The 26812-nt window shown below is 46.1% G+C and overlaps 6 protein-coding genes across 6 annotated transcripts; 4 read left to right on the forward strand and 2 right to left on the reverse strand.

Annotated features, from left to right (window-relative positions):
* Positions 1–1058: 1058 nt before the first annotated feature.
* On the forward strand, positions 1059–3628 carry GGS25DRAFT_57372 (uncharacterized protein). The gene is made up of 4 exons (XM_049265870.1): positions 1059–1560; positions 1650–1761; positions 1856–2334; positions 2394–3628. Exons 1-4 carry the CDS (start codon positions 1352–1354, stop codon positions 3511–3513), a joined length of 1920 nt encoding a protein of 639 aa, XP_049121929.1. The 5' UTR covers positions 1059–1351; the 3' UTR covers positions 3514–3628.
* Positions 3629–4149: 521 nt separating this feature from the next.
* GGS25DRAFT_472372 (exocyst complex component Sec10) lies at positions 4150–7581 on the reverse strand. Its single transcript, XM_049259434.1, has 2 exons — positions 7157–7581; positions 4150–7088 (listed from the first exon to the last, which is right to left on the reverse strand). The coding sequence occupies exons 1-2, from the start codon at positions 7362–7364 to the stop codon at positions 4723–4725; spliced, it is 2574 nt and encodes an 857-aa protein (XP_049121930.1). The 5' UTR covers positions 7365–7581; the 3' UTR covers positions 4150–4722.
* Positions 7582–7759: 178 nt separating this feature from the next.
* On the forward strand, positions 7760–9656 carry GGS25DRAFT_472373 (Undecaprenyl diphosphate synthase). The gene is made up of 3 exons (XM_049259435.1): positions 7760–8182; positions 8301–8712; positions 8777–9656. The coding sequence occupies exons 1-3, from the start codon at positions 8087–8089 to the stop codon at positions 9262–9264; spliced, it is 996 nt and encodes a 331-aa protein (XP_049121931.1). The 5' UTR covers positions 7760–8086; the 3' UTR covers positions 9265–9656.
* A 510-nt stretch (positions 9657–10166) lies between these two features.
* Positions 10167–12342, forward strand: GGS25DRAFT_57546 (Met-10+ like-protein-domain-containing protein). The gene is made up of 4 exons (XM_049265871.1): positions 10167–10675; positions 10767–10868; positions 10928–11433; positions 11518–12342. Exons 1-4 carry the CDS (start codon positions 10420–10422, stop codon positions 12070–12072), a joined length of 1419 nt encoding a protein of 472 aa, XP_049121932.1. The 5' UTR covers positions 10167–10419; the 3' UTR covers positions 12073–12342.
* A 7459-nt stretch (positions 12343–19801) lies between these two features.
* On the forward strand, positions 19802–21612 carry GGS25DRAFT_517446 (uncharacterized protein; the record flags this gene model as incomplete). The annotated part of the gene is made up of 2 exons (XM_049263394.1): positions 19802–20532; positions 20586–21612. The coding sequence occupies 2 exons, from the start codon at positions 19802–19804 to the stop codon at positions 21610–21612; spliced, it is 1758 nt and encodes a 585-aa protein (XP_049121933.1).
* Positions 21613–23205: 1593 nt separating this feature from the next.
* GGS25DRAFT_472402 (RNB-domain-containing protein) lies at positions 23206–26810 on the reverse strand. The gene is made up of 3 exons (XM_049259436.1): positions 26546–26810; positions 26160–26479; positions 23206–26099 (listed from the first exon to the last, which is right to left on the reverse strand). Exons 1-3 carry the CDS (start codon positions 26672–26674, stop codon positions 23480–23482), a joined length of 3069 nt encoding a protein of 1022 aa, XP_049121934.1. The 5' UTR covers positions 26675–26810; the 3' UTR covers positions 23206–23479.
* Positions 26811–26812: the final 2 nt, after the last annotated feature.

Here is a 26812-nt window from a genome sequence, read left to right on the forward strand (position 1 = left end):
CTCACTACATCTCACCTTCATGACTAAGCCCTCCACCCCCGGACTGAAGTATCCCGCACATATCACACCTAGTACATGCTGGAATGTTTTATCCATGAAGGGGGGGGGACAGACTTGGTCGACCGAGCTTCTCAAGCGCGCCTGAGAGGGGAGGGGGCTTTCGCCGACGACGTCAGGGATATGGAGACCACGGGGGAAGAAAAAGATAGAGACCCTGCCGCCAAGACGTGAATAGTTCGTCGTCGATGTTGAGTTAACCCTGGTCCAGGCCATACGTGGCGGCAGTGCTGTCAAATGGGGCCATGGTTTTTTGGGTGGCCGGGTGGGCGAACATAGTACGTATGCGGCTCAAGATTTGATGAGTGGGGTTGTGTGATAGTTATCTGGAAAGAATTGTAAGTGGTAACTATCTGCATACTACAGTAAAAATGCGTATGTGATTGTGTCCATGAATATGTTATTCATAGCATGTTTTGATTATTTACTACCTAGTACCTACTAGTAGTATATACCTACCTAGTACATATATAGTACTACATAGTAGATTTGTGAATAATATACCCGCACACTTGCTTACATCATTTTCAATGAAGCTTTGTGAATGAACATTGAAGTTTTATTGGGTAGCGTTACCTGTTTTGGTTCTTTTAATGAAGCGTCCCTCCTCAATTGCGTCAAACCAACATTTGAAATGCCAATTAGATTATTTAATTATTATCTTATCATAATTCCAAAGGTTGGTTATATGTACATATGTAATTATGGTATACATACATCAAAAATATCGAAATGTCCAGCCACTCATTTATTTATTTGTTTTTTTTCTTCTTTCTCTTCTTCCTTGTATTGGAAGCTAACATTAGCTTAGATTCCACGTTGAATAGGCGGTGTTTTTGATGTCACGCCTTTAAGTAAATAAGTTACCCTTTTCGGAAAACGGACGACGCGATGGAAGTTATGATTGGACAATTAAGCAAGTGGCCCGAGCTCCTTGCGTTAGATAAGTAATTCAAGACCGCGTCTTGATTGCTAGATTGCCAAATTACCTACAAGGTACTACTAGTAGTACAGAGAACTTGACACGCCAAAAAGAAAGTCCCCACTATGATCTACCCAGGTACTCCAACATCTCAAGAGCTATCTCAACTTCTCTTTTTCCCTCTCTCTCAACTCCAACTCTTCCTTCCAACTAAAAATTCTAGAAATTCAACTACGTCGGGAACCATAAAAAAGTTTGACGACTTTGTCTCTCGTTGTAACTCCTGTCCTTCTTTTTACCCTTACTCTCACTCACTCCTACCAATATCGCGTGTTATATGTGTGTATAGAAATGCATTATTAGCAACCCACTATGTTACCGTCTACCGCGTCACCATCTCCCACCACTATGGCACCCACCCACGATATTCATGAAAGCCGAAGGTCTTTTAGCTCCCAATGCAGCAGCAATCCAGACACATCTGCCATATCCTTCGAGTCTTCTTTCAGATTGGAATCTGGTTATCCAACTCACGACTCTAGCACTGAAAAACATCCTAAGGGCAAGCGGAAGAGAACCACGTGTGTACCCATAGACAGGCCCCCTCAATGCCCCATACTATCCATACTATTGCATTTACTAAATGTATTCCCTTGTCATTTTCGTCTAGAACCCAGGATAAAGCTATCCTCGAGGCCGCGTATAACGCCAACCCGAAACCCGATAAAGCAGCGCGTCTCGATATCGTGAGTCGCGTCTCACTTAACGAGAAGGAAGTTCAGGTCAGTTTAGTCTACTTGTTGGGTCAAGGATGTTCTTAGCTCCTGATTGATGGCCGCGTTTTGTTTGTTCAATTGGGTCTAATGTTCAGTATAGATCTGGTTCCAGAACCGTCGACAAAATGACCGACGGAAATCACGTCCTCTTTCGCCGCAAGAGATTGCGGCACTCAGATATGGTGGTGGCGTGCAGATCCTGTCCTCCGACCCTGTACCTACACCAATAAGTACATCGAATGAAGTCAGTCTGCTAGAGGATACGCGTGCTGCAAGTGAGAAGGCTCCTGGCATGGAGAAACTACCTCTCAGCTTCCAGGACGCGATATCCGAACACTCTTTATCCTCTTCTCCAACGTCGAGTAATGAGGATCATCTCGCAGCCGATAGATCGCCGGTTCCGGAACCTGAGGGTTCTCAGAAGGGCACACCAACATCGTCGCAGAAATCTGATGTCGAAAATCACCCTTTCCCTCTAACCGCGTCAACGCCAGTCGCTTATTTGTCAAATCGACGAAGTCTAGAAAATTCCTTCACAACCCCCTCTACGCTGGGGCGAGCTGGTGATGATTCGTTTAGGTATACACCACCCCTCCCCTTCCATGGCCCAAAAATGAGTACTAATCAATGCCTATAAGATTCGGATCATTCTCATCTTCTTTCAACTCGGCCGCCAGCAGCTCCCCGGCGTCTGTTCTCCCCTTACCTTCATCGGCGTCGTCACAGGTTCGCTTGTCTCTCTCCTTGGATGGAAAAGCCGAGTTAGTTGCTTCGCAGCCATCCCCACCACGCCAGGCGCAGTCACAGATGCAAGGCGACGCAGACACGTTGCCTCCAGTTCGTGCCAACCGGACTCTTCATAGGAGTCGGAGTGCCCTTCCCGGCATCACGCTGCCGCCCATCTCGACTCTTACTGCTCATCTCCCGCCTCAGCTTAGCCGCGGTCGTTCACGGGACGTCCACGCGTGGGAATCGTGCTGCGAGGCAGATTCGCGGGACGAGCTGACGAAACTAGCTGAGAATGAATCCTCTGGATCCGCAGTTGCTGCCATTAGCCTCTTGCGTTCCAGCAGCAGCTCTTCCAGTCTCAGCAACCTATTCCACAACCATAATAGCGCCATAAATGTGCTACAGTCCAACCCCAACAAGCGTAATGCACCGCAAAATAAGGCTTCACATCGTGAGGGAACGACTAAGAAGGCCAAGCTTGGCCGGGCCACTAGCAGCATAGCACGCATGCAGAGCCTACCTCCGGCGCCATTACTGGATACGCGAAAGGAAACACCGGAACCAGAAAAGAAATCGGGAAAGGGTAGTCTGTCCGTTATCTTGAGTCCTACAGGCGGAGACTCGGACAAGGAGAATTGGAGTCCAAAGGAGAACTGGAGTCCAGATGAGGAAGGCAATCAGCAACAACAAAATCCCCGCCGACGACCACTACCATCCCCTAAGATCCCAGCGCAGGTTATACCGAGCAAGAACCCTCGTCGCGTTGGCCGTGTGCTCGGCGAGCAGGATAGCACGACTAAGCGTTCTCTACTCTTCGGAAGCAGGGCAAATACAGCACCCTCTTCACGGCCACGAGATGCTCCATTATCAATATTTGAGGATAAAGAAAACGGTAGTGTGCATGGGAGCACGAAGGGTGATGACCAGGAAGTTGAGCAGTTCATGCAAGGCCATGTCAGTCCCAGTAAGCGTGGGGATATGGATTGCGTTGCTGGATTGCTGTCTCTTAGCCAGGGAAACTGGCGCTGAAGAAAGCGGAATAAAAAGAAGCGAAGGCTTGACAAGTCTTGAATGAAAGGTTTCGTCAGATGGATAACCTACCTAACTACCCTAGGTAGTTTAGATTTTGCAACAAAGTCTAGTCCTCTACCTAGACTACTATACTATTAGTTTTCGCCATGACCTTTGTCGTGGCATCTGCTATCTACCTACCTACCTACCTACCTACCTTTCTCTACCCTACTGTACTTATCCATGGATGCAGGGGACATGTAAAACGGTCCATGCGAACTTACTACTAGGTAGGTTCATCATAACTCTCACGTGGATTCGGACAATTGGCGTTGCTGTTTTTCTCTTTTTTTCTTCTTTTTTATGGAAACAAAAAAGGGAAAGGGTTTTTATTAGGCTTGGTGGCGAAGGGTTTTATTATTTAAGGAGGGGAAAAAGTGTGCTGGACGTTTATTTTATTGTGTTTCTGTTGTTGTTGTTGTTTGTTTGTTTCGTTGTTGTCTGGTTCCCAATCAGCCTGCCAATCCATCTATCCATCTTTCCATCTATCAAACAATGGTAAAAATGGTTAATGGTGGCGAGGTTGGCTGGCTGGCTGACTGGCTAGCGGAATAAGGGGGGAAGCGGGAGAGGAAAGGAAAGGAAGGGAAAGGAGGGTTGGCGTATTTTACGTAACGATTTGATTTGTTTGTTCATATATCAAAAAGCCATCCATCCATCCATCCATCCACCTGATCCATCATGTCATTCTACCTACCCAGGTTATGTAAACTCCCATATCATCTACCATCTACCATCTCCAATCTCCATCCAATCCTTCATGCTTTTCTATCTTCGTAGGTGTTGAATACCTGCCACCTGCCTTACAAAAAATAGGGGGATAGATATGAAGAGCTTCCCGCTGTTTAGTCTACCTGTTGGCAATTCTTCCCTACTGTAGTATATGCATATTTAAACCTCTCTGGTTTCTACCTTGACTTATATTGACCGCGTGGCGTATTCGAGTATACCTATGAGACGGAATGATCGACAATGGACGACCAAGGTTACGTGGGGAAGGGCACTCGTTCTCGTGATGGTATCTCATGTAATTCATAAATGTACAAAATAATGCGGGCGATCCAATTGTCCTAGATGCGCGAACAATATACCGTTGTTACCCTCCGCCGAAATCCCATTCCTGTTTCTATCACCGCCGATAGGATCTGTTCCTTGAGCCTTTATCTCCTACAACCCTGAGAGCACGCTCTGGACGCCTAGGCTCTTCGCATCGTCCCTGCTCTGGATGAAGGCCTTGAAGTCGGCCTTGAGAAGCTTCTTGGTAGAGGAGCCGCCACCTGTAGCCAGGTTACGAGAACGCTCACGGAGCGCCTCGGGACCGATGATGAACAAGTAACCAATCTCGGTGAGTAGCTCGACGGCGGCTTCAACGTCCTTAGATAGGGGCCACTCTTTAAGAGTTGCTACATACTTGGCGATATCCTTCGTCACCATGAGGCCACCTGTAGCGTTGACCTTGAACTTCTTAAAGTGTTCAAACAACAACCGTTGAATTTCGAGCGCTAGCTCGCTACTGAACACCTCCAGGTTCGTGCCGTCCACTGCTTGGCTGATGAGTTTCGTACCTTTGGACAGAAATAGGCAGATCGAAGTACAGGTTGCTGTCTGTAGGGACTCGATAATAGAAAATTCATCCTTTGGCAGGAAATCGAGTTTCTTCTGATTGGCTAGTGACTTGGCAACCCAGTTGACGATAACATCCACCGTGCTCTTCATGATGCTACCAGCTTTTCTCTCGATACTCTCGATTCCCATCTTGGACTGCGCCTCCATACTCCTCCTCACTGTGGTATTGGATTCGGCAAGGCGAATCAGCACAGTGGTTATGAAGCGGTTCATCATGCTACCAATTGTTACAGCTGGTCGAACCGAAGGCAGATAGTTGAGATCTGGTTCTGTCTTCGCATTTTCTTGAGATGTAGCCTTCTCCAGCGCAGCCTCCAATGCGGTCTCGACATAGACTTGGCCCATGTTCGTTAATAAAAGATTGAGAAGTACAGCGACATCCTTGGGGGTTTCGCTCTGGCTTCCCAGTTCTAGCGTTCGCCGAACGCTCTCGGCAAGCCAGGTCAGCATTCTTTTAGCAGTAGCTGTACTCAAAACACCTTCTAATTCTGAAACCTCGATCTCATTCTTGTTTTTGTCCGTTTCCTGGACACCGGCAACTCTCAACATCATGGCTTTCTGCGTTTCTGTAAGATCGGCTGACTCAAGCCGCTCTAGATACGCGTCCTTAGCCGATGCCATGAGCTGGTTGGTCTGTTGGGCTAACGAAGCCATGAATCCGGTCGGTGCCTTTTTCCTTCTGGAATGATAGATGTTGTATTTGAAGAGTAGCGAGTTAAACAACTCTTCTAAGCTCCTCTTCTCACGTTCAATATAAGAATTGCCCATAATGTACGGAATAAACAGTTCCTCCATCTGCTGGTCGAGTGTCTGTGATATCTGGGGTGAACATGGCTCTGGGTGTTCTGTAAGGCCATGAGTCTTCAAATCTTCGATAAGCGCACCAATATAACTTCTTGAAGCGTGGAGGGACCGAAGAAAGGCCAATGATGAAATGGTATTAGCCTTCTCTAGCACCACCTCTAACCGTTGTTGTATTGACTGTTGGAATACCCGCTGTATGAACTTGATCAAAACAGTTTCATAGTACGGGAAAGCCCTCTTGATGATGAAAGACTCTTCCTGCATGATAATCTTGACCTCGTCAACCAGTGATTGAAGACTAGGCTCAACACCTGGTGGCTCAGAGTCGGGGTCGGCTAGCTGGTCCCAGGTCTCTCCATCCATAGTTACTTCATCCGTGATGAGCTGGTCTCTGTCAATGAAAAACTGATGTTGGTTGACGAAGACAGCGACCACGCTGGAACCTCCGTTGAAATCGTATAGAACCTTGGCACATTCTCTCATGTCGTCAAAGTTCTGCTTGCGGTAGCTGTTGTTGAATTGCTGTAGCAGGTCTTTCTCCAGCGTCTCACAGAACTTTTCCAGTATCTCTCGTGTATTGAATCTTCTCTCAACAACCTCCTTATCACCGTTGGTGTTACCATTGCGGTGATACCCGTTAGACTGTCCCCAAGAAATGGGATCCAATCTTTGACTGATGCGCATCAATTGGTGGGCAATACTGGCACATCTGACTTTGTTCTCGGCACCGCCTTGACGCTGGATATCGTCCAAGGATGTGAGCTCGCCCGTTTCACTAACTTGGAGCCAGCATTGTATGAGAAAGTTGGCATCCAGGGCCCGCCTGCGTTTCCTATCCAACTCCTCGAGCTTCTCTCCTATCTGGACGGCTATGTTGCCACCCGCCTCGCCACGACTGCTTCGCTCGCCACCGTTGGAATTTCCGTTAGGGTTATTTAGGGTGAGGTCCAAAGCTTCAAACTGGTCAATGGATTGGTCTAGTTTACGACCGAGAGTATCGATGGTTTGATCATGTTGAATTTCGGCGCGGCGGACCTGTGACGAAAGATCTGACTCCTTGGCTTGTAACTCCTCGGATAGGTTCCCGAGACCTTGTAGTGCGTCTAAATAGGGGGGAACGTTAACATATACGGTTGAGGTTAGCAAAAGGGAGGAAGATGCTAGGCCATACTCTCAAAGGTTCGAATCAAGGGTTTCGGATCGAAAGGTTGCTGAGCAACACCAGAGCGACGATTTAAGGACACGGCATTTTCGGCAAGGTCGTCTACAAAGTCTCGGACTATGAAGTCCTTACTAGAGAAGTCTTCGACAGTAAAGCTGGGACCTTTTGGGAACAAGGCTCGCGAAACGGAGCTCGCCCGGTCCATTGCATCAGGCATCGATAGGGATGTTGTCCTGAGACATGAGGAGTGGGGAGTGGGGAGTTGTTAATATGTAGTTGAGGAAAGCTTCGATCCGCGAAGCAATTGCAACTGCTTGTGAATAAAATAATTTGAGTTGGGATGTAAAAGTAAATGCAAGAATTATACAGTAGTTTTGTTCGTTGATGCTGCTAAGATCAATGATGGATGCGACAGCCGTTACAGAATAGGTACTAGATTGGATTGGAATACAGGGGTGTCAATCACATTTCAAAGTACTACTTACGGCTACGTATCCAGCTACGTATCTACGTATCTAGCTAAGTTAGATTACGTCTTATCGGGTATCAATATTCTACAAAGCAGTAGTTACATAAGTTAACTAACTATTAATCCCAGTCTCCAGCTGATATGCCCTGGCCTGTCGCCGCTTATTTTTATTACATGTAACTAACTACATACTCCATACATCTGAACAGCTACATGTAATCCAAGAAACAAAATCAATCCTAATTCATACCTTCCAAGCCTACTTCATTGCGCGTCACAACGCGAGTTTCGTTTTTAAAAGTCGAGGCTATGCAAACAGTCATCACTTAAATTCACCCTTTTACTTTTGTCCTTTAGTATTCTATTCTATTCTATTCCGATTCCTATTCTTAACTATTTCCTATTCTTTCTTCTTTTCGTTTCTTAGGCTGTTGCGTCCGTTCTGGCAACCGACATCAATTACGTCAACCATGTCCTTCACCTCCAGGGATACCAAGCTATATCGAGAAGATGAGAAGGCCGGGCACAAAACCCTCGACGTGAAAGAACGAGAAAAGCTTGTCCGAGTAAGTACCGTCAAGGCTAGAGGACTATTTAACTTTAACACCGCATCTTTACTATATCCAAGCACTACATGAACACGAGAAGCTTGAAGCTAACAGCTACATATTTGCTCATTTATAGAACTATCTACCAGCTCCACCAAAACGCACCTCAAGTCGCAGTCATAGTCGCAAGAGGAAGCATGAAAAATCCCATTTTGGCATTAGGAAATTCCTTAGATCCCAACTCTACCTTCTCCTGTACATCTTCGTACACGCAATCTTCTCCGTTTATGTCCGAATCCGCATAGCCTATCATGCTGTGTCACTCCGAGTTCTCTCCATACTCAAGTATCACCACAACACTCCAGACTATGTCCGAAGAGACGTCAGCACCCTGAAAAGACTACCTCGACATGTCAGCATAATCTTGACCTTGGAGGATGGTGGGAGAGCAGGAGATGCATTGGAGAAACTCGTCAATGAAGCTTCTGAAGTAGCTGCATGGTGCGCTTCCGCCGGCATTCCTCGATTATCCATATACGAGAGGACAGGTAGGTGGCTATTCAAAGAAAGAGAAATCATGTTTCAAATGCAGAGAAACTAACGTGTACACAGGAGTGCTTAAGCGCTACATGCCTCAGATGCATCGTGCCTTACTACAAAGACTCAAGGCTTGGTTTGGGAAAGGTCAAGCACCACCACTTTCCCTCTCTAGTCGCGGAGCGTCCACTATTCACCCTTCCAACCGAGAATACTTGCCTCACGACTACGTACCGTTGGACGTTGTACTCATCTCGGAAGAAGATGGCCGAGAGGCAATGGTTGACCTTACCAGAGTTTTAGTTCAGATGGTTCAGAAGGAGAAAATATCGGCCAATGACATCACAATAGATGTCCTAGACAATGAACTATCCGAGGCCGTCATGCAGGAGCCGGATCTACTCATCTCGTTCGAGCCCTATGTCGACTTGCAGGGATATCCACCGTGGCCGATCCGCTTAACCGAGATATACTGCGCACCCGACAATGAAGGCGTCGGATACCAGGTATTCCTACGAGGACTACGAAAGTACACGGAAGCAACGTTCAAGCTAGGAAAGTAATCGGCTAGAGAGATGAGCCTACATAATTTCTACAGAGTGCCCCTTAGCTTGCGATTGCTGTAATCAATAGACGCTTGATTGTCACAATTGTAGGTCTTTCCCACTCTTTTCATTGTAGTCCACATTGTCGTGACGTTGATATAGCGGACCATACGTATACTCGGGCATACGGTCATAAAAACAAAAGGATTCAGGTTAATGTTATGGGCTAGGCATATTGCCTAGTGTCTGGGAAGTGTGTAAACAGGGTAATCTAGGGATACATAGTATCTAGGTTTAAAAGGAAGAACTTCATATTATCTACATGTATATTGATACCCATATAGGAGAAGATTTAGATTTCAGGATCCAGGATAGTATAAAAATGATTAATGTGCATTTTAGTTATCAGAGTTAGAATTATGTATGGTTGAAGCTGGGAGTAACTCGGTCCGTACAGATGATAACCCTGGGAAGAGATATTAGAATTGAGTGTCCATTTCATTGCTGAGTAAATTATAGGAAAGACTCAACACCAGATTCATATAGTATCTACATAAGTTATATTCCCCAGGTAAAACCTCAGCCTACCATGAGACATTTCCTTAGTAACCATAGCCCCCCCTTGGTCAATGTTTGGTAACAAGAGAATATATAATATCGCTAGCAACTTGAATTTGACTCCTGATTTCACAAATAACCTTTAGTATTATGTACTTGGATACATACTACATACATACCTGTGTAACCAGTAACAAACCTCTCTCAGCCTTCCGCCTGATATGACGCCATGGAGTGTTAGTGTTACAATCATCTACCTATTACATAGTACTACTATTATTTTTAGCGCAAAGCTAATCCCTGTCACAAATTTTGCAGATCTCTGGATAGGTGCATGAGACTCTTCTAAGTTCTTCCGCACAAACCAGTGAGGGTACGCTTTTAAGGTACTATTAGTTTATTATATGTATGCTACCGGAAAAAAAAATCGGATCACGAACACCGTCGCCGGGTGCTCACTAACAGAAGCTTCATGCCATGTCGGTATGCGAATCCCCAGTCATTTGTTCATGAGTTCTTAACATTAGGTTGTCTGGTATTAGTTTCTTGTATCTTACATAGTAACTTACCTCTTACCATCTGAAGAACCTCGGAGCCGAGGACACCGATAACGATATGAGTGTAATCCGCCCCCCCGTGATCCGCTCGGCGCTCGGCGTGTTGGATCGCTCGCTCTTCTCCAAGTTGATCAATCTCTCCGCTGCCGCCATTGCAGATAAGAAGAACATCTCGGTCTGGAAGCAGAAGCTGCAGAAGGACTGCACGCTCCTGGTCCAGGACAGGATTCCCGGCGTGGTGCCTCACCCGGATGAGGACCTCGCGGCGAAGGGCACGAAATGTCTATTACTCGACCCCAAGATTAAAGCTGGAGGTAATGCTGATGCTGACGCTGAGCGGGACACTCCCGCTGTTGTATTGAATTTCTTTAAGCAAAATAATAAATGTATTAATACTATTCGCAGTGCCCGAAACATGGACTCCGACTATCAACGAGGGCGTAGCTAGTAAGGAGATAGGGGTAATCCCCTATGTCTTGCCACTAACCTACGATTACTGGTCCTACGGTAATTGCTTATGCCACTAGGCTACGATTTAACAGTATATCAATTAACTCATCGTATAGAGGATGTAATGAGATCGCTGCTCCCCCCAGATCTACGTGATGAGCATGACGGTATTCCCACGGGCTTCAACCAGGCGGGACATGTCGCGCACTTGAATCTAAGAGAGAAGTTTTTACCTTATAAGAAGCTAATCGCCAAGGTTTTGCTCGATAAGAACCCATCAGTGAAGACGGTCATTAATAAGATCGCTGACGTGGGCAACGAGTCCGAGTTTCGGACATTCGCCTACGAGGTCCTGGCCGGGCCCGACGATCTAGAAGTCGAGGCTAGAGAGAACGACTGTAGCTTCAAGTTCAACTATGCCAAGGTGTATTGGAATGGAAAACTAGAAGGCGAGCACAGTCGACTGATCAAACTGTTCAAACCAGGTGAGGTTGTGTGCGATGTAATGGCCGGAATTGGGCCGTTCGCGGTGCCGGCCGGTAGGAAGGGCGTGTTTGTCTGGGCCAACGATTACAACCCAGAGAGCTATGCCTCGCTTGCGCAGAACATCACCCGGAACAAAGTAGGTGGAGAGAGAGAGAAGAGAGAGAAAGCTCGAGATTAATTTCCACGTGTCGTCTATTGGGCTAACACGTTCGTTTCTTAGGTTAAGCAATACGTACGACCATTCAATCAGGATGGTCGGATATTCATCACAGAAGCAGCCGATATGGTGTACGCAGCATCCACAAATGGAGAGCATGCCGTATCAAAACTGAATAGACGAGAGAGGCGCAGCCGACACGCCAACTCGAGCGTTATCGAGAAGTCAGCGCACACTGTACCGGATCTCCTGCGCACCCCCATCCCTCCAACCATTTCTCATTTCGTCATGAACCTCCCTGCATCGGCCATCACCTTCCTACCGCACTTCCGCGGCCTGTACGTCGGGCGCGAGCAGCTCTTCGCTCCTCACACAAGCACGAAGCTGCCCATGGTCCACGTCCACTGCTTCGGGCCCAAGGCATCTGACGATGGCAAGTCCCTCGTCGACATCTGCGAGCGAATCTCGGTAGAGATCGGCGTCGGGATGAAACTGGGCGACGCCGAAAACACCCACGAGGTCTCTGTCCTCGAAGTGAGAGATGTGGCACCGAACAAACGCATGTTCTGTGCATCCTTCAGATTGCCTGCCGAGGTCGCATTTGCCGCCCGAAGTTGACCTGATCGGCGGCTCTCTCAAGATATGTATCAGAGCGCGCGCGAGTAGAATAACACATACACGTACATATACATATACATATAGTGTACATACCCTACCTACATACATAGGTACCCTACCATACCTAGTAGCTTTGGCTTCGACGGGTTACCACTTTCGGCGCTAAGGAGGGTGGGAGGAGGAGCCAGCTGGGATATATGCAAACTCTGCACACCCATTTTGCGCCAGAAGCATGTGAAAAAAAAACTTTTTACTTATATAAAAAAAATTACCCACAGTAACACTATAAATTCCACACACACACACACACACGGAGAGTGAGAAGCGAGACAGAGCTTCCAGACCGATGTGACTCGCTTTAGGAACGGGAAAGGCCGCAGACACTGTGGGTCGCTCTAACCTACATAGCACGGCATGGGTATTGTAGGAGGGTTGCTATTATACCATACACCATAGTACCATACCGCACCTCTCAAGGCTACCTACACCACACTACACCACACTGCAAATAAGCATTGTGTATTGCATGTATTGTACACAATGTGGCTTTTTGTGGCACCAGGCCAAAAAACCGAAGATCATGGACACCGTGGAACGTTGCCCATGCATTGGCGGATCTACTCCTCCAAGGGGGGCCGGGCCTGTGTCTACATATGTAGGTATCTATCTGCCTGCGGTAAGATACCTAGCTGTTATTACCCGCCCGCCCGCACGCACGCATTATCAAGCGAGCAAGATAGAAAGGAAGAAAGAAAGAAATTAACAAATAGGTAATAAAAAACAGTCAAGTTGAAGATAACAGAGGGCTGGGAGAAACGAAGGGAGAGATAAAAAAATAAAAAAAGACAATGGATCTGACCGAATTTGACTCGTCACGGCGCGTATTCGTCTGCCCGCCGGAATTGGCCAACCAGAGACAAGCAAAGACCTAACCTACATAGTTACTAGGTAATCAATCAGATCCAGATGCTCTAACTACCTATCTAAACAAAAAATACTACTTACTACCTGGTTACTCTTTTCTTTTCTTTTCTTCTTCTTCTTCTTTACATGCATGCGTAGGCACCTACAGATAAAAGAGTAAGGTGGTTGCGATAACCGAAAACGTTCATGCAGATAAGCTTGCATTGGCTACCACCACTTGACTTGACTTTCAATGAATGCTGTGTTGTAACTATGGATGTGTGTGCCTAAATTTTGCCTCTGTGGCTTTGGATTGGAAATCCAAGTTAGCTTGAGCTTGAGCTTTCCCACCTACACAGGTATCATACATAGGCTATGTATTGTACCACATAGTATATCCATGGACGCGCAGCTGTATAGCTATCGGAGAGCCTCTCGGGGTGCCTTTGTTGTTCAAAGAACGGTTGACGCTAACTCAGGCGTCATGCCTGATAACAAGCCAGCCCCAGGTGTACTAGTAAGGAAGTTACCTAACGACGTGCAGCGTCGCAGCTCATTAGCTTCCTGCGGGCCTTCACGATAGCGCTGTCATGTATACTATCGTATGTATCAGACCCCAGGGTTTTGATATGAAAGGGGGTCTTAGGATATGTAGGTGAGATGGATAGGTGGATCGGTAGGTAGGTAGCTGAAGATAGGTAGGTATGCTTCTAGTTTCTGTTCGGCAAAGACCAATAACAAGCATTAAAGGCCATTCATTCCAAAAGGTAAACCAAACGATGCATCGCTTGAACAACCCCCCCGTCGTTTGTCCAAACGAAAAAGGCCTTCTTCCGTAGTTCGACTCACAAACCGGGGTTGAATACTCTTTTATATAGTCAAAACGGACGATCAGGAACACGGCAGGTTGGCGTGTCTGGCAAAACACCGTTAACCGGAAACCATATACACCCACATACATGCAAGGGGCATTCTAGTGTATCCAGCAACGTCTTGCTTCCAGGAGAGAGAGAGAAAGAGGGAGAGAGAGAAGGAGGGAGCGGAAGACAATGCAACGACTTATCGGTTCGGACATGCATACGGAAAGTGGAGAAGAACAATGCAAACTCGGGTTCGTAATTATACGCCTATGCTGTTGCGTGTTACATTCGACTCATCACAGATATGAGCTCACGGGAAGATAATTGCGCGAGTGCGAGGTTATGGTTCGGTTTCTTGTCTTTTAAAAAAAGAGGAGAGTATAAAATGAAGCAATTAGGACCGTCGGAGATGTCACCGAGAAATTGATTGTCTCTGACCCCTATTCGCAAATATGAGGACTGATACATAGTGTGACGGTACTGTGACGACGCATCGACGTTACGAAAGGCCGGATATGCATGGAGTATCGGCAAGATATCAGGGAAGTTGGGTGAATATGTCTACCGCATGAACTCTCGATTAGTGTAATATTCGTAATATTCACACACAATTGGACCTGCAAGATAATGCTCCGGCCGACGGCAAGAATACATTATAGAGGTCCAGTGATTTGACTTCGAGTTGAAGTTCGAGGCCTTGGCTAGCTCGGAACGGCTCAAGTTCGCGGACCAGCATCGTAGAATTCGAACCGATCCTACCGACGACAAGAACAGGCCCAATGATTATAGCTACCCTAGGTCCATAGGTACTCTTCGCTGTTCTTTGTGCTAAACATAGCACTGCATAGAAGCAAACTTGGACAAGCGGCTAATGATGCGTATCGGATTAGGCACTTTAGCACTCCAGCACTCCGTTGGAGCTCTGGCGTTGTAAGCATGCAATGCTTTCCTCATACCTATCACGATAAGTGGATATAGAGATAGGCACTTAAGAAGACATGATAGATACTGTAATAGGATGGATGATAAGGCCACGCTCAGTTACGGCCGTCTAGTAGAGAACTCGGGTATCGTCTGGCCGGGGCACCTAGTACTAACGTGGTTTAGTAGGTACTTTGGGAAGTGCCGGCAGACCTAACAACATATTACAGCATTAGCTGACGGCTCCGGTGATCGTTGTCTGCTCTCTGCGAATTAGGGCAGGTTGCATAATCGATCGTAGATTGAACTTGCGCAGACGTCATCAATATCAACTCGGTGTGCAGGGAAGTCAGTCGACTGGGTCAAAGCTCGATTTCCGCCATGATCTAACAAGCCTCACTTGACAGCTAACAGCTAACTAGTTCCGTGGTTCCGTACACCAGAGCATGGCAACGGCGCCAAGAGACCCGTGGGAACGGTATTGGACCTCTGATGACTTCTTTATCAATAGATCAACAGTTAACTTGGGAACAAGATGTCGTCTGCAGGGGAGGGTTGGCAGAAACATGGCCCGTTCAGGCTGTATAACTCGAGGATGTGTGCATTGAAACAACATTGAAGTCGTGACACTCGAAACACCTCATGACGTTGCCCGAGGATTGCAGTCGTTGTGTACATATACTGTAGCCTGAAGTAAGTAGTGTATGTAAACTGGTAAATAGGTACCTAGTCCAATATTTATCATTGCCGTTCAATTTTGAGATCATCCATCTCCGACTAAATATGACTTGAATGCATCCTGCAGGGACTGACATGTGGAGAAGATAGGAGAAGATCTGTAGATAGATATGGTACCATCTACAGTAAGTAGGTACCTAATTACTGTTATTAGTTATTAGTTATTAGATCACCCCCAATGACGTCGAATCCCTTATTCATATAACGTAAATTGAGCTCACCAGTTCTGGTTGGTTTTGGTAGTCACTTACTACATACACCTAGGTAGGCAAGAATCCGCAAGATATATGAAGATTAATGGGAAAGGTTTGACGAATTGAAGACTAGAGTTATCCGAAACCACGTCAACGTGGAGAAGTGTTACACAGACCACTGCGGGGGTGGAGATTGGCGGTTCAAGTTGTGGTACAATACAAACATTGCCCAGGTGAACATACATACATACATACAGACATACATAGTAGTACATACATCCTTGGATACATACATAATAGAGCAAGAACGGGTGGGTGGATAGGGGACATACCTAGCATGTACTATGTATGTACTATGTAGTAGGAGGTTGGCATACCTCCTTCCCACCCTCCCCCTTCTAGATCAACTACGTAGCAGCCCTAGTATGTAAATAGAAAAAAAACTAGTATGTAAATAGAAAAAAAATAATATGTTTCGTTGGTTTTATACTTCAACATGTGTTGTGGTAGATATTACCCCAGGAAAGGGGTAAAAATATTGAAGCTTGGGAAGGATGTGGATTAGTAGATAGCGTAACAGACAGTCGGTACTCCAGAAGAGTCTGGAGTTCAGATGTTTAGATCATATCCAGATATCATAATTGATCTCACCCTACTATCCAGCCTGTTAGGTTGGACTACTAGGTTGGACTACTACTGTAGGTAGGATGAACGCAGGCCTTACATTAGGGGGGCTTTTAGGTAAACTCTGACTAACAGACGCTATTATGCATATTACGCAGGTGACTTAAACATTACCCATCAAACTAGTCGAGGAGTTGTCATTTTTGCGAAGGTTCAGCCATAAGGACACTAAAGATGCCTATAGATATGCACTCACGATGATTTCTCGCGTCGTCAAATGAGACTATGTTGTACATATGTAAGTAATATTATATAACAACCTATAAACAACATTGGGGCTACGAAATATTCCGAAGAATGCTTTGCCTAACCGTCCCTTAACCTTTACTATGTATAACACTAGAATACCTATCTATCCAACCTAACATATTTACTTGCTATAGTCTGATAGTTACTTAGAGTGTAACTTTGGATAGTTACCATGTCACCGGCGGCCACCTCCCGTTTCTCGCCCCTGTCACGTTGATGGAAAATAGGCTTTCCTAGCCTATCCGGGGAACATGTCTTACCATCCATCAAGGTGCTAGAAGCCGTTGATCGTTTTTTTACCCTCGTGTGATTTAAAATTTTGACCGTTCTTATGTATAATCAACTATTTGGATTTAGCGCACGGGGAATGTACTCGATGGGCAGTTTTTAAAACGCTCGAGTCCTGGCCCCTGGGAGACAGTTGAACTTTCGTATGTATGTGTCCGGTCGCAACCGACTTATTTCAACATCTCTCCATTATGCATGTATGTACTCTGCCGTGTGTAAATGCTAATAAATCTAAAAGATAATAAGATAATATAAAAAGAGGGACGTTAATAGCTGGAGAACCTTGGAAGTAACAGTTAGAAACTCCATTAGTCTAGTCGCTAGCACACGGTTTATGTTCTAGCCTGTGTTCCACTTAATGAATTTTTTTCTTTTTTTTTCTTTTTTTTTCTTCCTTTTTATTACTAACAATAAGAGCCTACATCGAGACAGTGAAATATTACATGTCTACCAGGACTCTAACAGTCTAACTACCCTAGATAGGTAGGTATGTACTCTATATTCGGCCCACATGCATGCTTCACAAGATTTCACACTTCCGTCGAATTCTTATTTGGTTATTAACCTTCAAACTCGGCCATATTTTCTACAGATGCAGATATGTGAGACAAAGACAAAAGACAAAAGACAAAATCCCACAGCTCGCGCTTTGGCTGGCGGGATAAAGAAATGATATTGGGGCCCGCTTATATGTCGTGACACTGCAATGCTAGGGAAATATCAACTGCATTGCGGCGCATACATAAAGGCTTGCATCCATCATGGATGTGTGATACACACATTTACACCATGGTACTTACGATGAGTGTAAGTGTGTACTATATAGATACATTTACCTAATGCAATGCAAATGTATATATGCATGTACGTATGTACCTACGTGGAAGCACGCGAATGAGTAATGAGTAACGACATACATAATGTTCCAACTCCATATAAGTGTACCCATCTAAGGATGGCAAGTACTTACGCAATGTATGTGAGTTCGGCTATGGCTATGTACTCTTCATTGTGGATGTATGGCCATTGAATGGTATCGACGTATCGTACATGTACCCAGTAACCTTAGACTGAAAGAACACTCTTCCGATTGGAGAGTTGCCATATTAATATCTTGTTCGCATTCTGGCCTCCTTCTCTCCACTTGTTCTTCTATTCTAGTTCCGGCGAAAAAGGTACATAGGTAAGCTCGTCTTGTGGACCTTGGTTGATGTTATCAACTCTCGTAGTTCATACGCAAATCGTGCGCCAAACCTCAGGGAAGGACTGGCTTGGCTCTGCATGTACGTACTGTATAAAATACAATACATACATACCTGTTATGTATGTAGATAGTGTAGATAGGTACCCTCGCACACATGCCCGCAAGCCCGCAAGCTCGCCCATGCTGGTGAGGTATTACTATATGTACATATGTAGGTATGTATGTATGTACGTTCCGGCAAAAGCTCAAACACACTTGGCAGGGCTAGACACAATAGAAACTTCCGAATTTGCAATGGCGATAAATAACTTGATTCTGCAAATGTGTAAGTAGGTGGTGTTATATATTTATAGCAGTGACATGAAATGCATACTATGCTAGGTACATACTGCGTACTTAGAGATATGTTGTATGCATTGTAAATACTTACATGTAATAACTACTATCGTCAATATCAACACCATGTAACTAGGGTTTTATGGATTCTATGGATACATACCTACCTAGCCTATATACATATATACACACATCGGATAGTTAGTATGAAGCAATCCAGGGCTGCCCTTGCATCTATTTACTACATAGGTACGTGGTAAATATGTATGAGTGAATGAAGTACTTATGTATTAGTAGCAAGTTTGAAAATGGAGATGGAAAAATGTAAGTTACTAGGTTAGTAACTAGTAACTAGGAGTATGTATGTACCTATCGTCCATCCCATCAAGAAGTTTCTACACACCCCAGTCGAGTCATCCATGCAAACTTAGCTTTTGCTTTGCTCCCTGACTGGCTGGCCCTGTTGGCTATCAACCCCTCAATCCTCCCTGTGCTTCCCCTGTCTTCCCTCAGTTCCCTGTCTTCCCTGGCCATCCTTGCACCTTCCGATCTCCCGGAACTCCCACTATTCTTGTGGGCATCTTGTGGGCAAGTGCGTTACTTGTCTGCTCCAGCTGCTTGTGCTACACTACAGAGGCTGCACTACAGAGGCTGCTAGTTTAGGTACCTACTTACCACTAGCCTAGGGCAACTTATTACTGTACATACTACCTACATGTAGTACATACATGCAGTTGTATATTGTACCAATACCAATGCCAATAATATTTTGCCGTGGAGGTAGGAAGAGTAAAACAATCCAATCCCAAATCATTTACAGGTCTCAAGCCTCTTCATTACAAGACAAAGTCCTTTTCAACTCCCGCAACCTAAATTCACCAATCCGATTCGTTACTTACGAATCCTTCCCTCAACGTCGCTATCGAGTCGATAATTCCAGTTATCCGTATACTATCCTATCCATACTATCCGTATACTTTATTTAGGTGGTCAATTTCAAACAACTTAAAAAAAATTCCTCCACGCTCAGACCGTCACATGTAGAAAATCGCAGTCCCCATTAAATTCCCCGTATCGGCATCACCGAGATAAGTGCTCAGTCACCCACTACTGACTGTCTATTTCGACCTCGGATAATTCAACAGTCAGACGAGGGCACCTACGTTATCAGGTAATCGGGAGTCAATTCAGAATCTTTGGATACTCTCAACCAAGTTTATCGCGAAGGCCTTTAATCGTCTTGCCGAAGGCGATGATCCAGTGTCCATGAAGGCCGGCGCTGGATCTATATTGGAGTCGTAAACGTTGGAGGACTACCTTCTCTTTCTACGAAGGGAGAAATCCGTTTCGGCATGGCTATGGTTCTGTCCTCAGAGGACAATGACCTCTTTTCATCCTCATCTTTGAGGAGATCCCATTCTCAATCCAAATTTATGTCAAATCCGACACAGGGCTTTCACGGCTCGAGTTCAACATCTAGAATACACGATGCGTCATACGAATCGTACCACGAAGTTTACCATCGTCAAACTACTCACATAGTACCTAACCCTAGCCCATCATCGGCCCCATCATCCCCACGTACGCTTCAGCCTGAATCTAGCAGCCCATCGTATTCTTCTACGCCAGCTACTAGCCTATCCTTAGACGACCAATGCGACGATGACATTCAGATCGGGTCCGATGATGAACATATGGTGATTTCTGAATATGACCACAATCCCTACTTCGGCCCCCTTGAGGATTTGATCGAAGATTTAGAGCCGCCTCCAAGTCCCCGAACGGGCGATTCGTATACCGTATCACCTACGGAAAATGACACTTCAACCACCGCTTCGCACCCAGAGTCCCCAGGCAGTTTGGACCGTGCCGAGGACGACACTGCCGTCGAGCATCATCCTACTCAACATGTCGACTACCTGTCACACGATTGGAGGGAAGAAGACATTTGGTCATCATGGCGTTATATAGTCTCCAAGAGAGGAGAATACACGAACGGAATTCGGCTCGAGAATGCATCATGGAGAACTTGGATGAAAGCCAAGTACAGGTTAAAAACAGTGACCCCGGAGACACTCAATTGGTATGTTTGATCCATTGCTTTGATATTTCGTAAATCTTATCCTTGTTTTCTAGGCTCAAAGATTGCGATGTGACTTGGTTATATGGGCCTCTGCAAAAAAGGCACGGGGAGCTATTCTCCAACGATCTCGACCATGGAAGCTCGACACTATCGAGATGCGACTCATTCGTTAGCAAGAAGCCTATTCTCAAAAAGAGAAGCATGTCAGAGATAATGCTCCAACGGTCACTGTCTTCGTCATCCCTACTAAAACAGGCAACTGCTGTGGTTCAAGCTCAGCAAAAAGATGGTGCCCCTCGCGTTGGTCGACCGATTCTGCATCGTGCCACCACGGACTATGTTACCTTTCCTTTCTCGTCGAGAAGAAAAAGCCACGAGAATACGAGCATACTAGCTTCCAGAAACTCGTCTGGCATTGTATCACCCTCCTCGGAGCGGAAGCATATTCACTTTGACGAGCAGGTCCAACAATGCATCGCAGTTGAGGTCAAAGGTGACGAAGACGAAGACGACCTAGACCCCTATCGCTGGAGGTTTGGTGACGACAGTGACTCGGACGACAGCGCCATAATGATGAAGAAAACTAAGACATCGAAGAAACCTGTTCTTCCACGCAAAAGATCACCGGTAAATACACCCGTCGAGAGTAAGACGATTGCGATGCTACCTTCGACGACCTTGAAGTATAGAGAAGATTCCCCGGCACCCGAGACTGCGATGAAACACAGCACTGGGACTATGAGGAGTCCGGTAATATCACCATCCTCTTCGCAAGAGACGTTACGACCATCTAAATCTTTGGGGACTTATTTTGAAGATACCGAGGTCACAGATACACCAGTCTCCAGTCCGGTGGATGGGGTATCACACTTCAAGCAACCCGGTCTTCAACGATCAGCGGCTACGAATAATCTAAATCCCGAACCCGCTGGTATGCGTCGAACGGAAAGTGGTATGTTTATGCCCTTCGAAGACGGTGATGTTCAACCTAACGAGGGGATTCTTGGGCGGGTAATAGACACAGTCAACACAGCTCGGGACATTGCGCATGTCATTTGGAATGTTGGGTGGAGAAAATAATACAAGATGGCGGGTCTCCTTCAGGATTACGACCTAATGAACTGAACCTATGGTACTAATAGATGGATGGAAGTGCGCTAGTATGAGACATCAACATAAGCAACTCTTATACCACGCTAGTCCATCGAACGAGATCACGATACACAACGTATCCCAGGTACCGTCGGGTTGGTAATAATTCGGGTTTATCAATAATTGAAACTGACTCATCGTTACATGTTGATGAGGGTCTCGAGTATTCATCCCCTCGACGGCTAGAGCACTTAATATCCTTTCTCTTTCACACCACTTTCAAATAAAACAATTTTCGGTCTTGGGGGCTAGGACATAGGAGACTACTACGCGAAATGGACATCACGGCATATATGGGAGTGATTTCGTCCTTTGGCGATTATATGGCGTTATGTGTACGGGTTACTATAGGTATTCAATGGTCGGCGGACTAAAGTACAGCGGGGATTATGCATAGAGGATAAAAGCAATATTAGGAAATACATTATCAGGGTAAACCTCTTAAGGACTTCACTTAGGAGGACCACCCAATTGACCTCTAGTCAAAGTATAGGCATGATAGTGCGTTACGAATTTTACATGTTTTCGCCCTGTGTGAACGCACAGATGATTCCCGTTAGTTGTCATTAGAACCGGTCAGGGGAGGGCTTTAACTTCAGACCGGCTTGACCAAGCATCCATATCTAGACACGCAATAAGCCAACCGCCAAAAAGGGGGCTTGACCATAACAGTACTAAAGATTCACGCTCGCTCGCGACCCCGCGTTTTTTTGTCCTGCTTCTCTTGCCTACCAGTCTGTATACATATGTAGGTTAGTATTCGGTAATAGAATTATTCACCGGGTTGCAGATAGTGAAGGAAAGATTCCGCCGATCTGGATTCTTCCTTTGCATCTTTCTGCATCTTATAACAAAGACATACATATACATAGCTAGAGATTCTAGGTATTGGGCTTAGGTGTGCATACCGAGGTTAGGTACCTACATAGCTAGGCAAGAAAGGCCGAGATAGGTACGAGCTTGTTCGATTGCCTATAGGTATTAGGTAGTAAAGGGATGGATGGATGGATGGATGGATGGCGAGACCCTTCTTCTTTTTTTCTTTTTTTCCTCTCCTCTCTCTCTCTTTGTAAATTATTTTACCAAGTACCTACTGAGACAAAAACAAACTTGATCGGATCGTACTTCCTTCTAACCTAAAGAACTTGGATGAGACAGCGAGTTATGTACCTGTCTGGGGTAGGTAGGCACAGGCAGGTATGTATCTAGGTAGATAGGTTATGTGGCAGACCAAAGGAAAAAAACAAAGGAAGGCTGGGGAGGCAAGAAAAGGCTATCTTACTTACTTGGTGCATATATGCAACATACATGCCTTGGTAGATCGATACGAAGAGCCTCCTACCGACTACTTACCTCGGTAAGTGGGTATATATGTATGCTGACGAGTGAGCAGTTGGCTCATCGAAAGCTTTTCTTGGTCTAAAAGATGATTATATGCATTGAGGTGGCACAAAGGCGTCGGTTCTGAGACCCTTGTTACCAATACCTATTTGCTAATATCTGGTTATGTATCATTGTATCTAGGTAGGTAGGTAGGTAGGTACCAGGTTAGGGATTTAAACGTAGGTAAGTGAGCGTGAGTAATCACAAAATACAAAAAAGGGGCGGATAGGCAAGCGAAGAGAGATAGATTCATAGATAGAGAGAGATACGGAGTAAGGTGGTTCGTATTCTCTATTCGTTACATCGTGGTTTCACACACTTGCATAGCAAGTAGTAGAAACTAGTAAAAGTACACACTGCTATGTTACCTCTAAACGTCTCTCTAGTGCTACAAAGTCGTCCATGAAAGTTGTCAAACTTGCAGCGCCTCCGCCTCCACAATATCGCCTTCTGGAGCAACCGGGATATTGCCCTGGGCCCTTTCGAGAACCTTGACAGCCTCGACGAGGATTCGGTTACTATGTACGTTAACGTCCTTCAGCTTCACCTCGTAAACGTCATTGACCCGTACGTCAGCCATCTTCGCCACGTCATTGAGGGCTTCAGGGCGCAACAGGGCAGTCCGCTCGAACCAGTCTATTTTTCCGAGGATGGAGCGTCGCCCATGAACGTGTACGACATGGAACCGGAAAGTCTCGGGGATTTGGGCCTCGCCAAATCGCCACGCTCGCACGAGGGCTTGGAGGATCCATTGGTCTCCACCGTCACCGCTGGCGAGGGCACGCGCTTGCTTCTCCCGCACCCGGATCATCGGTAGCATTCGATCTAACTGCGAGCGGGTGAAGGCCAAAAAGGAGTCATCCTTGTTACCAACCAGACTCTCACCGCGACGATGTTCCTCAATGAGGCCGGCCTCTATTTGCCAGTGAACGAGTAGATCTGAAAAACGACGTAGTGGTGAGGTCGCTTTAGTGTACATCGGAACGCCGAGGGTGAAATGTGGACCAGCTTTCGTAGTAATCTCGTCGCCGCCTATGAGCGCCTGTAGATGACGCCATTGAGCGTCGTCTGGCCGAATGCCTGCCTTGAGGAGAGGATAAAAGACATCACGTGTATACTGCTCGACGAGAGGGGCATTTTGCATGGCGTAAGGCTGCGAGCGGAATGGAATCGGGATACCTCGGTCGTTACACCATTGAGCAGCGGTCTCACCTGCTAATTTCATAGCATTCTCAACCAAGTCGATGCCAGAGCGCTGAGAATACGCAACACGAATCGATGGATCTCCCATCATAGACAAGAAATTACTCATCTGGCGCTGCGGCAAATGGTCAAAGTAGGCTTGGGCTTCAGGCCGTGGTTGAAAGAAAGGAGTGGCTCCCTTACTGAGTCGCCGGGCTTGGACAGCTCTTCCTAATTTCGTCAGTAATGTCAATTCTTCCTTTTGATCATCCTTTAAATCGCCGGGGCGTGTCATTAGCCTGGGAGCCGGCTTTGGGGTAGGAATAGATCCCAGTTGGATCTCTGTTTCCCCAACGATAGGTTCCGTTCGGTCATCTTCTATGCCTAAAGCAACATCCTCGCCGGTCATGTATACGACATCTTTCAAAATTCCGGGTGTGATTGTGTGGTCCAGAACAACGCCATCTACATCAACCAAGGTACTGAAAGTTAGGCAAGGCCGATTTGGGGCCAGAGAGAATCGGTCTCGACTCAGGCTGTCGGGAAGCATACGTTCAAAATGGCCAGGCAGGTATATCGTTTGCGGGATCAGCTCAGCATATTTAGCGACTGGCGTATCAGAGGGGATAGATGAAGCCGGATCTGCTACGTGAACGTGAATCCAATATTGGCCAGGATCAGATGTCGGCTCGAGCGACACAGCGTCGTCAATGTCCATAGTAGATTCGGAATCAATACAATAAGCAGTGAGGCCTTCCCATGTCTTCCTCATAGGAGCCAAAATGTCTTGCCTCAGTTGACCATCTAGGTCGCCGATGTCAGGCCGGATATAGCCTCCTCCACGCTTAATATCAACTCCCGGGAAGCGTATATTATAGCGAGCGGGAATTTCCCAGGCAGGTATCCAGCCAACTTCTTGTAGAAACGACCAACCAGTTGACGCTGATAAGCTTTCAGCATCCTGGTACCTGTCAAGGGCTCGGAGGATGGCCGAGCCAAGGCACTGAAGGCTTGAGTGGCTTGGAAATTTCTGATAGCTAGCCCATAGTTCCATAAATTTTAGAATATCTTTTTCTACGGGCGACCATTCGTGAGCGATTTTGGGTGCCGTTGTGGTTTTTGCCAATGGTCCGATGATGCCGCTCCCTGTCCACTTCCGACCTTCTCGGCTTTTGTCGATCAATTTGCGAGCTTTTTCGAGGAAGCCTATCACCGGAGAAGGCATTGATGTCTTGTCTTCTAGCAGCTCTCTCTCTAAATAATGTCGTATCATACGTTCTGCTTTCTTTATAATGCGAACCTCAGACAGTGGGCTAACTTCAAAAAGGTAAGATCGCTTGTGACCAGTCTGTCTGAGCGGCCGGAAGAAAACCTCATCCTGTAATAGAGATCTGTGTACCGCATACAAAGCTTGAGGTTCAAACTTTCCATCCTTTTGATAGGACTTGGGCAGTAGTGTTGTGGCGATCTCGTGGAGGGTGAGGTAACGGTGCTCCTCTGGATCGCCTATGAACTTACTGGACGCATCCAGGGTACCGGCATTCGCTTGGTATATAGATTCGGCTTGGTAAGTGAATTCCAGCATCTTACGTAGTAGTGGGGCTCCTATTGCTCTTGAAGGGTTATGGCCAAGGTCTTGCAAGGCATTGAGAGCTTCCAAGGGGGTTTCACTGGACGGCAGTTCATTAATGACAGCCTTAAGCTCTTCTGGCTCGACAAACTTATGGACTACGAAGAGCGTCTTGACACCTAGACCAGTAAACCATTTGCCGCTGTTGGTGTAAAAATGCTCGTAGCCGTTATAACGGCCCAGGCAAATTGCCAACACCGGTCGTCTCGAGCCTTCGGAGCTACAAAGTTATGTTAGGGTTTCCATAGGGGGGAAAGGTTTGGAGAGGGAATAGACGTACCCCAACTCTACCATATCTCCAGGCTTTAGGTTGGCATCATCAGACCGTAGGTCTCCGAGCTCATCACCATCAAACAGTGGTGAGGCAACAGCGAAAGTGGCCATGGTCACATTTTGAGGTCGAGTGAAGCTATTGGACAACTCGCCTGCCTCGGCAGAGTCGTTCAAGATAGATTTTGCTTCATCTAAGTTCTCACTGTCCCATATCCGTAAGCGTTCTCGGATAGGAAGTCTCTTTTCCTTCTCTTCTTCTTGAGGGGCACCCGACTGAGAACCTGAAACATCATCCTTCGATATGGGATGTTGCACAGTCGCCAAAGTCTAAAGCAACATGTAAGTACGGGTGCTCTCAAGAGTTATTATGAGCCAGTCAAGTTAATAACATACTCTTCTCAGTAGGGAGTCATTGGCTCTTGGTAGATATCTCCCATTAGACCTTGAGAGAACTGCGTCTGATGTGATTCGCCGAGAGGCGCACCTCCAACACACAAACGATCTACTTGACGCCTGTAACATCTCTAAAGGATTTCCAAAGTGAAAGAAGTGGTTTTAGAGAATTAGTTACATAGATACCTAAGTAAGCATGATCTCAATTTGTCGTGGCGAAATCTCGAAATCTCAAGAGTTCAAAAATTCAAAATTTTAGTTATCATG

This window comes from Hypoxylon fragiforme (assembly GCF_022984875.1).
Source record: "Hypoxylon fragiforme strain CBS 206.31 chromosome Unknown GGS25scaffold_1, whole genome shotgun sequence".
Lineage (NCBI taxonomy): Eukaryota > Fungi > Ascomycota > Sordariomycetes > Xylariales > Hypoxylaceae > Hypoxylon > Hypoxylon fragiforme.

Coding starts and splice junctions, on each gene's coding strand:
- GGS25DRAFT_57372 (XM_049265870.1), top strand. CDS start 1,352: ATGTTACCGTCTACCGCGTCACCATCTCCCACCACTATGGCACCCACC. Junction 1,762..1,855: donor TTAACGAGAAGGAAGTTCAG/GTCAGTTTAGTC, acceptor TGTTCAGTATAG/ATCTGGTTCCAGAACCGTCG. Junction 2,335..2,393: donor GCTGGTGATGATTCGTTTAG/GTATACACCACC, acceptor AATGCCTATAAG/ATTCGGATCATTCTCATCTT.
- GGS25DRAFT_472372 (XM_049259434.1), bottom strand. CDS start 7,364: ATGCCTGATGCAATGGACCGGGCGAGCTCCGTTTCGCGAGCCTTGTTC. Junction 7,089..7,156: donor CTTGATTCGAACCTTTGAGA/GTATGGCCTAGC, acceptor CCCCCTATTTAG/ACGCACTACAAGGTCTCGGG.
- GGS25DRAFT_472373 (XM_049259435.1), top strand. CDS start 8,087: ATGTCCTTCACCTCCAGGGATACCAAGCTATATCGAGAAGATGAGAAG. Junction 8,183..8,300: donor AACGAGAAAAGCTTGTCCGA/GTAAGTACCGTC, acceptor GCTCATTTATAG/AACTATCTACCAGCTCCACC. Junction 8,713..8,776: donor ATCCATATACGAGAGGACAG/GTAGGTGGCTAT, acceptor ACGTGTACACAG/GAGTGCTTAAGCGCTACATG.
- GGS25DRAFT_57546 (XM_049265871.1), top strand. CDS start 10,420: ATGAGTGTAATCCGCCCCCCCGTGATCCGCTCGGCGCTCGGCGTGTTG. Junction 10,676..10,766: donor CCCCAAGATTAAAGCTGGAG/GTAATGCTGATG, acceptor TACTATTCGCAG/TGCCCGAAACATGGACTCCG. Junction 10,869..10,927: donor CTACGATTACTGGTCCTACG/GTAATTGCTTAT, acceptor CTCATCGTATAG/AGGATGTAATGAGATCGCTG.
- GGS25DRAFT_472402 (XM_049259436.1), bottom strand. CDS start 26,674: ATGTTACAGGCGTCAAGTAGATCGTTTGTGTGTTGGAGGTGCGCCTCT. Junction 26,480..26,545: donor ATGACTCCCTACTGAGAAGA/GTATGTTATTAA, acceptor ATGTTGCTTTAG/ACTTTGGCGACTGTGCAACA. Junction 26,100..26,159: donor GGAGATATGGTAGAGTTGGG/GTACGTCTATTC, acceptor ATAACTTTGTAG/CTCCGAAGGCTCGAGACGAC.